The sequence below is a fragment of the Acanthopagrus latus genome, chromosome 19 (genome assembly GCF_904848185.1).
Source record: "Acanthopagrus latus isolate v.2019 chromosome 19, fAcaLat1.1, whole genome shotgun sequence".
Lineage (NCBI taxonomy): Eukaryota > Metazoa > Chordata > Actinopteri > Spariformes > Sparidae > Acanthopagrus > Acanthopagrus latus.
In genome coordinates, this window is record NC_051057.1 from 19,729,188 (window position 1) to 19,739,845 (window position 10,658).

General features: G+C 40.0%; 2 protein-coding genes across 2 annotated transcripts; one reads left to right on the top strand and one right to left on the bottom strand.

Annotated features, from left to right (window-relative positions):
* Window positions 1–272: 272 nt before the first annotated feature.
* On the bottom strand, window positions 273–4,963 carry pdss1 (prenyl (decaprenyl) diphosphate synthase, subunit 1). The gene is made up of 11 exons (XM_037079212.1): window positions 4,808–4,963; window positions 4,023–4,090; window positions 3,539–3,671; window positions 3,128–3,255; window positions 2,817–2,958; window positions 2,620–2,731; window positions 2,185–2,294; window positions 2,000–2,080; window positions 1,656–1,769; window positions 1,491–1,571; window positions 273–413 (listed from the first exon to the last, which is right to left on the bottom strand). The coding sequence occupies exons 1-11, from the start codon at window positions 4,961–4,963 to the stop codon at window positions 273–275; spliced, it is 1,266 nt and encodes a 421-aa protein (XP_036935107.1).
* On the top strand, window positions 4,964–10,456 carry LOC119008651 (protein adenylyltransferase SelO-like). The gene is made up of 19 exons (XM_037079202.1): window positions 4,964–6,164; window positions 6,257–6,375; window positions 6,462–6,590; window positions 6,882–6,946; window positions 7,028–7,084; window positions 7,200–7,298; window positions 7,549–7,616; window positions 7,701–7,788; window positions 7,894–7,963; window positions 8,045–8,117; window positions 8,201–8,284; window positions 8,376–8,505; window positions 8,598–8,642; window positions 8,729–8,810; window positions 8,970–9,062; window positions 9,167–9,243; window positions 9,583–9,626; window positions 9,796–9,875; window positions 9,980–10,456. The coding sequence occupies exons 1-19, from the start codon at window positions 5,951–5,953 to the stop codon at window positions 10,100–10,102; spliced, it is 1,740 nt and encodes a 579-aa protein (XP_036935097.1). The 5' UTR covers window positions 4,964–5,950; the 3' UTR covers window positions 10,103–10,456.
* Window positions 10,457–10,658: the final 202 nt, after the last annotated feature.

Below are 10,658 nucleotides of genomic sequence, written 5' to 3' on the forward strand. Positions count from 1 at the left end.
CATAAATAGATAGATTTTTGGGAGTGGTTGAGAGAGCCATGGAATCGATAGTAGTTCAGAAAGACCCTTGGATGCAGTTTTGATCCCTTGATTTTGATTAAGAGTTCCATAGTTGCAGTAAACCAGCAGCGGGGGTCCTTCTGAACCAAACTCCCATTGCTTCTCAACGTTTTTTTTCCTTTTGTCCGACCCCGGCCTGTGTTGACACGTGTGGGTGCAGGGTGAGCCGCTTTCCCCACCGGTAGCTGCCAGAAGTGAAGCTCAGTTGTGGATCACTTGTCCCTAGTAAGCACCATCTCAGTGAGCCTGATGAGGGCGTCCCTCTCTGCCGACGGCCGCAGCATGCTGAGCTGCCTGATGGCTTCTTGACAGTAGCGCTGGGCCAGGAAGGTGGTCTGTTGCACTCCATCGCTCTGGAAGAAGAAGTCGATCAAACTCAGTAAACTTTACTTTACTGGGACTTTACGTTCTACTTCTCTCTAATAGTTCCACATATTTCCCTGGTTGCATCTGTGGAACATTTTGTGAATCTTTGGGGAGCACCGAGTTACCACTAATATCAGTCTCATAGTCAACATCACAGATTTAATTTCTTCTTCTCAATCACAAACTGAAAGCACTCACAGTTTACATCTTTATAAAATGTGTCTATCACAAAGTTTCCTAAACTTATCAATATAATTTATTTACAATAAAACTGTCCTATTAAATCAAGCACTGAAGTCTAGTAAAAGATTTCAATTCTAAATAATAATATTACATCTTACACACATTAAATATTTAACAGGTTATGAGACTAAAGTACTGAGGCCTCTTTATGACCTACATAAGCAAACGAGACCATCAGGGAGAAGACCGATTATTTCTATATTCTTAAAGCTTCTCACCTGGTGGGATTCAGACTTATCTGGGTTGGATAATTTATAAAATGAAAACTAGTTTTGAAAGGAAAGCACTGAGTATGATTCTGTAGTCTTTTGGCGCGGCATTAAAACAAAGCTTACTTCATCATCTTTTGTCCACAGAGGCTGGCAGAATACATAATAATAAATTAAAGTTCCTTGTACCAGCTTTCAATCTGACTTCAAGGCCTCAGTGTGGTGCATAAAATATATGGCATCCATCACACTGGACTTTTTCTTCTTTTTTATGCACTGTTATGTCGTGATAACAACTTATTACCTGAATAAAACAAGAAAACAATCTTTGTTATATCGGAATAACAAGCTGTTATCATGAGAAAACAATCTTTGTTATATCGAGATAACAAGTCATTACTACGAGATAACAGCGCATAAAAAAGAAGAAAAATCCACATGGCCGTTCTCAGCTTCCTTATTGGACACCATGTAGTCTGTGTTTCTAAAGAAGAATTTAAGCCGTCAGTAATGAAAAATAAAATGTTTAAATTGAATTGTCAAATCATGGATTTGGTAGAAGCTTGTATTGTTACACTGTTAGGTTGGTGTACAGTGTATTATTGGTCTCACCTGAAGGACGTACTGCCAGGCTTTATCTACGTCTCCTTTGAAGGTGAAGCGTCTCATGATCATTGCATGGAGCTCAGGAAACTGAAGAGACAGAAACTAATTTAAATTGTGTGTTCAGGTTACATCAATTAGATGTACAGTTTCTGTGAAAAACATATGACTAACCTGCTGACAGGCAAACAGGACCGGTCCGGTGGCCAACCCCAGTTTGAGATCTGCGGCGCAGGGCTTCCCCAGCTGACTGGCCCCCGACGTGAAGTCTAAGACATCATCCACCAACTACAGGACAGAGAAAAAATAATCCCATAGTATGATTTTACACACCTATAGACATTCAAAATGTAGTTCTACATACCACTGTTCACAGATATTAAGCAAATTTACTGTGATGTCCCTCTAACAAGGGATTGCCATCTTTTTAAAAAAAGGAGCTTTGGGTCTAACATCAATTACAACATGGATGGCGAAGGAGACTCATCGATAAAGACTCAATAAGAGTCAGGAATGACCTGAAATGCGATGCCAACATTCTTCCCGTACTGGAAGGCTATTTCATGAACTTCCGGATCAGAATTCACCAGAATGGATACCTTAAAAGAAAAACAGAGGAGACAGTCAACAAAAGGGATTCAGTGTGGAAGCGGAGGCTTTCCTCCAACTCTGTGATATTTGGGTGTAGACAGAACGTACATACTGCTTTACAACTGTTTGCAATAAGACTTGCTGTCTTCTTGAAGGTTTTCTCGAGGTAGTGTTTGAACCTCTCGTTCTCGTCCTCTTTGGAGCCCAGCTGCATGAATTCACCTGGAAGATATCAGAGTTTGTTACGGCCTCCAATGTGCAAAGTTTGAACGGTGCAGCTTTATGGACAACTCATTTTCAGAAGCAGATGGCTATATGCAGCGATGCAGATGAAGGATCTTGAAGCAAACTGCTCCATTTCTTAATCATTCTTGTTCCTTACAGTACAGTTTTTCATATTCTGTATTGAAATACTGATTATATGTGAACAATAACTGGAATTTCAAAATGTTATGAGTGTGAGTGTTATGGTTGAACGAGCACATTTGAAAAAGTTGAGTTTTGAAAAAGAAAAAAAGGGGATCAGTGTTCAATCTGATTGCTGTACCTCGCACCAGGTCCTCGATAGTCTGGGAGAGCACCTTTACCACCGTTATGTTACCAATACGAGCCAAGGCCATGGACGCCGCCGAGAGGATAAAATCTCCAGCCAGGATCGCCTGGAGGAGAGAAAAGAAATGACATTAATACTCATGGGAGGAGGAAAGAAAAAAAAAAGTCCTGAACCAACTTTATTTCTCTTACCTTTCTTTCACCCCAAATTTCATTGATGGTTCTCTTCCCCCTCCGTTTGTCTGATCCGTCTATAACGTCGTCGTGCACCAAGCTGGCAGTGTGGATCATCTCTGAGATCATAGCTATGGTCCTCTGCCCCGGGAGCAAATCCCTACGAGGACAAACTCTGGATTATACTTCATGTAACAATTTAGGAGTCATCACAGGGTGTGGTGCAATTTCCTCTTATAACTGTGTCAAAGGTCACTTTGTGATAGTAGTAGCAGCAAATAAAACATGGAGGTTCTGATTTTATATTTTGGTCTGGAGTGATTATTTACCCAGATCTGTTGCTGTGGATGTTGAGCGCCCGGGCCATCAGGACGACTATCATGGGTCGGATGGCTTTGCCTTTGCCATCGAAGTAGTAGTCACATAGATGTTTCAGCTCTTTAGATACAAAAAGCTCCTGTGAGGCAGGGAAACAAAATCATGTCTTTTATTTCAGCCATAATCAACTTGTGACAGTGACTGGTGTAAACGTGTGTCATACACCACATGACTGTAAAATGGCCTCTGTGTTTAAATAATATGTTAATGAGATTACAACACATGGTCACTCATCTGTTTTGGAACTGTGCCTGCAGCTGCAAGGTCAAACCTCCCGTCTCTTCACTTAAATGTTAGCTGCGAATTAACATTACGTCTTACGTAGACACACGTAGCAAGTGCACTCTGGATTTCACACGTACCTTCCTGATGTCGTCGTATAAACTTTTTAAATCTTTCTGGGCTAACATGAACGGGTCCTTGGGTTTGGCATCGCTGTGTATCGTTCTGCAGCAGCAAGACTGTAGTGTGGGATCGAGGAACCGTGACCGGTGTCTGGAGAGGAACACAACACAAACTGTCAATTACATTGTCGCACATTTTGCAGTGATCCATCAAACGCGGTTATAAAAGACAAACATGCAGCATAGTGCAGGATATTTCACACTGCAGCTTTACTGTTTAAAATGACATCAGAGTACCAAAACATGTTTTTCCGCATTATAATGCACTTGACAACAAATACACAGAGGACGATGTATCTGTGATAGGCCGAAATCCCATGACAATACTGGCCAACCGATACATCAGTCAGACTCTGATTTATTTATAACAATAATGATAATAATGATTTATGCAAAAAAACTAAATATACAAGGTTTGGTTACAGTGGTTAAAACAACTCACCTGGTGATAGTTGAGGTTAAGTTTAAAGTTTGCAGCTTTTTCTGTGTTGGTAGTGCTGATGGCCGCCACTGAAATTTCAAAAGGACATGATACAAAAAGGCTTTTTACTAATTTTAGACCGACAAAGACAGAGATTTTAGGTCTGGTTGCGGGAAAAAGAGCGTTAAAACTAATATTACACCCTTGTCAAAACTTAATTTACAGAAAGAGCAACATAACTATCTGCAATAATACAACATGATACAACACATGTACATAAACAGTATTTAAAAAACAGTCTGAAGTCTTCATCTGATCATAAAATATTGTACTTTTTACTCTTTATAGCATTTGTAAAAATAAGTGTTTTGTTTATGAGATCTGGAGTAGCACAGGCAACTCAATGACACATGAATGAATGAATGAATGAATGAAAGCAGGGGTTAAAATAAACCTAAATAAAAGGGGACTTGGCCGGAACATGGTTAGATTTACAGGGTACAGTTGGCTAAATAAAGGACAGCGCTTAATTCATATCAGAAGCAGGTCTTGACCTTTATGTCAGCTGAGCAAGCTGAGAGCCAACACCTCCTGCAACAAGTCTGCAGGCATGTAAGGATATTCTTATTAAACCGAAGTAACTTAAACACAAACGACAGATACACAACCAGGAGCTGTCACACAGACACTGAAGTAATAAACACATTAGAGGAGTACAACCACCATGTACTGTGGCCGGTTGTCTGCTCGGTGGTGTGCATGACCTTCCGGGGTTTGACAGCCGCGGTGCTTTGCGGAAAACTCACCTCGTTCCCCGGCCTGGAGCTCCAGGACGTCCGCCCCAGAGAGGACGCGGACACGGACACGGACCTGACGTTGTACTGCCACAGGGTTTCAAATAAGCCCGTGCTCGTAACGTTCGTACTCCACCTGCGGCACTGCCTCCACCACGGACCCGCCATGTTCCCGAGAAGCGTGCATTAGGACGGGTTATATATTTGAACGGAACCGGAAAAGAGTCAGCGGGCGTCGGTTGATGACGTTTCATAACGTGGATCATCGTTAGCGAGTTTAGGAGCCTTCCGAATCAAGTATATATCAGGAATACAGCGGGAGATGTAAACCACGGTCACCTATGCTCAACGTTAAACTAAAGTAGTAAAATGTGTGTTCTCAGAGGTCTCAGAAAATATAGTAACCTGGCATATTTGTGACGAGGCTACAAGCTAGCTGGGTAGCTAGCTAACGTCGTAACCATAGCTACCGGTGTTTCAAAACAGCTAACGCTAGCATTGCTAACTAAGCTATAGGGGATTATTTTCAGGGTAAACCTGACTTACAGTGTGTTGACATACAGTTTTATTTCCACGGGAGCGTTGACAACTCAATATAAGGGTGGCTTTGAGTTTTACTTTGTTACTATGTACTTTCTCGGGGGATATTAAGCATTTATGTATGCTAATTGGTCATCTGCTAACACTGGTAGCTGTTTGTCAGTGGTGTAATGTTAAAGTAACTTAATAGCTAATTAGTTAGGTATGTTTATACAAGCATTGAATAAATATACATAACAACCTAAAAAATACAGAGGTACCTTGAAATTGTATTTTAATACAGTACACGTACTAGTTACATTCCATCATTGTAAACAAGTACTTTACACTTGCACATACTGCTGTGTATTTTCATCTACACTACATTTGGAGAGTGAGGTAATCGAGTAGTAGTAGTTTTAGTAAAAAAAAAATTATATATACATACTTATAACTGTAGCACATGTTGGCAGTAAGTAGTTACTTTCTAGCTTCAGATTTTGAGAGAAAATCAGAATCACCAAATATAATATGATGCATGTTTTAATAGGTTAAACTCGTCATCATTACCAGCATCTGAATATTAAGTATATAACAAAATCACACTGAAAGGAGCCAACTCCCGTGTCTGTACAGATGTGCTGTACGATCAGCACAGTAGTGTTTGCTCTAGTAGCAGCAGCCAGTTTCTCACCTGTACATGTCCTGGAGTTCTGTCAGAGTACTGACCGTGACTGCCACAGTCATGACAGAACAACATCAGACAGCATCAAATCCAGGTGGAACATGAGCGCTTCAAACCTTATACAGGACCTGGAACAATTCAGAGTGTCCTGCAAGAAGCTCCTAGGTAAAACTGGTTGGTATGACATTACAGGTCAAGGTGCTTAAATAGAAGTCAACACAGGTGAAACAGTTACTATCGTTCTGTCCTCTCTGCAGAAGCATTCCCAGTAGATGAGGTTGATGGTAACTTTGTTCGCACTGTTAAGAACTGCATATTCTCCAAATCCATTCCAACTCCACTGAAAGGCCCGTTAAGACTGGCAGCAGTTTCGAAGGTGACAGAAAATCATCAACAACATCTCACAGTGTTTCTTTAATAATAACAGAAGAATTAATTTATATTTTCAAATTGTCTCTACAGGATGTCATTGAGGGGATCTTAGATGTAGACATGGCTGTAACGCAGTCCGATGAGTTCCTTCAGTATGCCAGCGGTGGAAGACTGCTGCCAGGATCTGTACCACTTGCGCACAGATACGGAGGTCATCAGGTAGAGCTGGTTCCAAACCTGTTTAATTAGATGAAATAATCATATGTTCACAGTTTGGCTGAGCTGAGTAACTTAACAACTTTTCTCTACAAACACTGGAAATCTCTTACATCTTAATCTTTTATCAGTTTACATAAAGAATCTGACGTATTTCTAGCAGAAATGTAATTAACTCTGTGATAAGCAAAGGAAACCTTGAGTTCTCTGTACATTTAATTTAAGATGATAACACTTGTGAACATCAGAGACAGGATCTGATCACTGACATGAAAATGTGCTTGTCTCCATCAGTTTGGCTACTGGGCAGGACAGCTGGGCGATGGTCGAGCACATTTTCTCGGTCAGTACACCAACAGGTGAGGATATCTTTTGTATATTTAAGGTGCATCATCAGTTAAACCCTCAACATGTTCCCCTTATAAATGTTTGCACCACAGGAAAGGAGAAGTATGGGAGATGCAGCTTAAAGGCTCTGGAAAAACACCTTATTCAAGGTATGTTGGTTATTTTCCAGTGTTCCCTTTTTCTTCCTTTTCATCCTTGTTTTCTTGTTTCTCTTTTTGCTGCATTTGGCAACACTGCATCACATGATACCAACTTTTATTGCAGGTCCGGAGATGGTCGAGCTGTGATCCGTTCTTCTGTGAGGGAGTTCCTGTGCAGTGAAGCCATGCATTTCCTGGGTGTCCCCACCAGCAGGGCTGCCAGGTGAGAGAGGAGGGCGAGGTTTGGGTTTTAATATTTTGTATTGGATTGATAGAATCTGTTAATTGTTTGGGGTACACATCTGGTGCACAAAGCTATTTGACATTAACATTGATAAACCAAGATGAGGTACCTACCTAAACATTTCTATTTAGACAGGTTCTTGAGTTGTGTTTGACTGCTACGAAAAGGCAGAAAAATGTTGATTGTTTTTTTGCTGTTACTGATCTGATAATGCTCTGCTTTGTTTTAGTCTAATCGTAAGTGAGGAGCCGGTGATCAGGGATCAGTTCTACAATGGCAATGTGAGGACAGAGCGAGGTACAGACAACAACATACATTTCAGTTACATTTAATCTGCATAATATGTTTCAGACAAGATTTTTGATTTGTCATTTTCACTAGGAGCTGTTGTTCTCCGGTTAGCCAGGTCATGGTTTCGGATTGGATCTTTAGAAATTCTGTCTGAAAGTGGAGAGATAGATCTCCTGAGGTGAGTCGGGTCACGTGATCCTAATATCAGTCCTTCTATGGCCTCCTAAAGCAAGTAACATACTGCAGCTTGTAACATGATTATTGTTGTTTTGTTGATTTTCAGAAAGCTGTTGAACTTTGTGATTGATGAACATTTTTCTTCAATTGAATCAGATGATCCAAATAAATATTTGGTAAGTTAAAAAAAGTAAATCGGTTAAAATTAATCCATCTTATCCATGTTTAATGCTTTGCTTTTTGATGTTTTTTTCTAGGTGTTTTATTCCACAGTTGTGAACGAAACAGCACACATGATCGCTCAGTGGATGTCGGTTGGGTTTGCACATGGTGAGACTCTCATCTGGCTGAATATGTAATCCCACAGTCTTTACCAACATCTTACTAATATCTGCTGTTTGTTATCCTGACAGGTGTGTGCAACACAGACAACTTCAGTCTCCTCTCTATCACCATCGACTACGGGCCGTTTGGTTTCATGGAGGCTTATAACCCCGGTATGTACGATGAAAAACATGTCGGTGTTTCACTGAAATCACTGAATGCTTTGCTCTCATCACATGTCTAAACAAAGCCGTAATGTTGCAGATTTTGTCCCCAACACCTCTGATGATGAGGGCAGATACAGAATAGGAGCCCAGGCCAACGTCGGCCTGTTCAACTTGGAGAAGCTGTTGACCGCTCTCAGTCCTGTGCTTTCTAAAAAACAGCAGAAAGAGTAAGAAGAATGACATGATAACTGTGTGAAATTTATTTTTTGTAGTACATACATCATATTTTTCTAATTTTGTGCTCTTGCTCTTTACCTAGGGCTAAAATCATTTTAAAAGGATATGCTGATATTTACCAGATGAGGTGAGTTCTGTGTGTCTCCTTTATATCCATGACGTGATAGTACATCAGTTATATATTTTCCAGGCTCAATCATGCATGTATTTCAGGTTTCACCAGCTATTCACAGCTAAACTGGGGCTTCTAGGTGACGAGGAGGAGGACGGCTACCTCATCGCCTTCCTGCTGAAGGCAAGTCTTTGACAATGAGATGGATGCTCACCGTGAAAGACATTTTTACATAGTTCATCTCTGTCTGCTAAATCAATTCCACCTCACTGTCTGTTTACTGGCTGTGTACAAATTGGATTTTATTTGCGCCCCACAATCTAATTGGGTTTGTCTCCCCAGATGATGGAGGACACTCGGTCAGACTTCACCACGACCTTCAGGCAGCTCAGTGAAGTTTCAGTTGAGCAGCTTCACAACAACAATTTCGCACAGGTGGAGCTCATAAATACAAAACCAAAAGATGCATGTGAATTAGTATTCTAGCAGTATATAAAATGGTGCTTCTTTATAATACTTAACTTTATCTTCTGTGTTAGATGTGGGCCCTTGAAGACTTATCGACCCACAAGCTCTTCTCTGATTGGCTCAACATGTACCTGCTGCGGCTCAGAGGGTAAGCAGAAAAAAAATGAATTTAGTTTGGTAAACCAAGGTTCATGTAAATGTTCTTTTTGTGCTTAAAGATGCACTTTGTGGTTTTGGTTATGACATTTTTATTTCATTTTCTTTGGCAAGAATGACTACAACTTTTTAACCTAAGGACAACACAATTTCATACTTTTTAAAAATGTATTTAATCTGCATTACCCTTTAAAGTAAGTACCTTTTTAGCTTTATAGAGTGTTCTAGGGACCTTATTTCCATATATAATTACCTTTGTGAGTTTTAATTTATTTTCCCAAACTACATTGCGGTTGGAATTAACTAAATTCTCTTTTTTCCCTTTGTTCAGTCAACGAAATGATAATGATTCAGATCGTCAGCACAGGATGAGAAGTGAGTCACTAAATCCACATATAAGTGTGGTTTGACCATGAAAGATGAGCATTTATTTGTGGTTGACTCTGTGGTTAAAAATATAAAGTAAGAAGAACTTCTGTTCCTGCAGTGTGATGATGTTTCAACAAGAAGATGAAAAAGTGTAATTGTGAAAAATATCTTACAGATGTGAATCCAAGATATGTGCTGAGGAACTGGATGGCAGAGTCTGCAATAAGAAAAGCTGAGAGGAATGACTTTTCTGAGGTGTGTGTGTGATATTTAATCATTTTTTTTATGTAAAGTACTTTGCTGTAGCAAGGTGTTTGATTGATTTTAACATGATGGCTTTTGTTTTTTTTCACCACAAGGTGGAGCTGCTGCACCACATCCTGTCCTCTCCCTTTGTTACACAAGAGACTGCAGAGCAGGCGGGCTATGCAGCAAGACCTCCACTGTGGGCTGAGAGGTTAAAGGTCAGCTGTTCCTCTTGAGTGACGCCTGGATGTAGAGAAATACTCAAATCAACAAGAATCACAACGTAACAGCTTTTTTTTTTTCTTGTTACATTTTGTTAAATTCTGTCAAGTCTGTGGAATCTATTAGGCTCAAAATGCGAAGGTCATTGCTGTTTAATGTTCTTGATCTAGCCACTATTTATAGATACAGTGACCAATACATATTGAATGCAGCTCTGAGGGCCAAAGATGACTTAATTCTATTTGTTTTGGTTTTTTGCTCATACAACTGTAATTTGATTTGACTGTTTGACAGCTTAATACTTGCAAATGTCTTCCATGTGATTCCATAGTGACACCAAAATAAAAACAAAGACTCTTCCGTGGAGACGTCCCTTTTTTCCAGATCTACATTTGCAAACAGACTTTTCACCTGATTCACATACAGTCACCTTAGCTAAAAAAAAGTGGGAATTGAGTCTAGTATTGTTTACATATCTGATATTTTATATTGTGATATTACAGGATTGTTTTCAGGGTCGTGCTTTTAGACAGACGTGTTATATACAGTATGGTGTTTTTTTGTGCTTAA

Bases quoted from the DNA above. Each gene is read 5' to 3' on its own strand.
- pdss1 (XM_037079212.1), bottom strand. From the start codon at position 4,963: ATGGCGGGTCCGTGGTGGAGGCAGTGCCGCAGGTGGAGTACGAACGTT. The intron at 3,672-4,022 runs GTGAGTTGTTTT...GTTCCTCTCCAG, and splicing joins TTAACCTCAACTATCACCAG to ACACCGGTCACGGTTCCTCG. The intron at 1,770-1,999 runs GTCATTCCTGAC...TCTGTCCTGTAG, and splicing joins ATGTTGGCATCGCATTTCAG to TTGGTGGATGATGTCTTAGA.
- LOC119008651 (XM_037079202.1), top strand. From the start codon at position 5,951: ATGTGCTGTACGATCAGCACAGTAGTGTTTGCTCTAGTAGCAGCAGCC. The intron at 6,165-6,256 runs GTAAAACTGGTT...TCCTCTCTGCAG, and splicing joins GTCCTGCAAGAAGCTCCTAG to AAGCATTCCCAGTAGATGAG. The intron at 8,506-8,597 runs GTAAGAAGAATG...CTCTTTACCTAG, and splicing joins TCTAAAAAACAGCAGAAAGA to GGCTAAAATCATTTTAAAAG.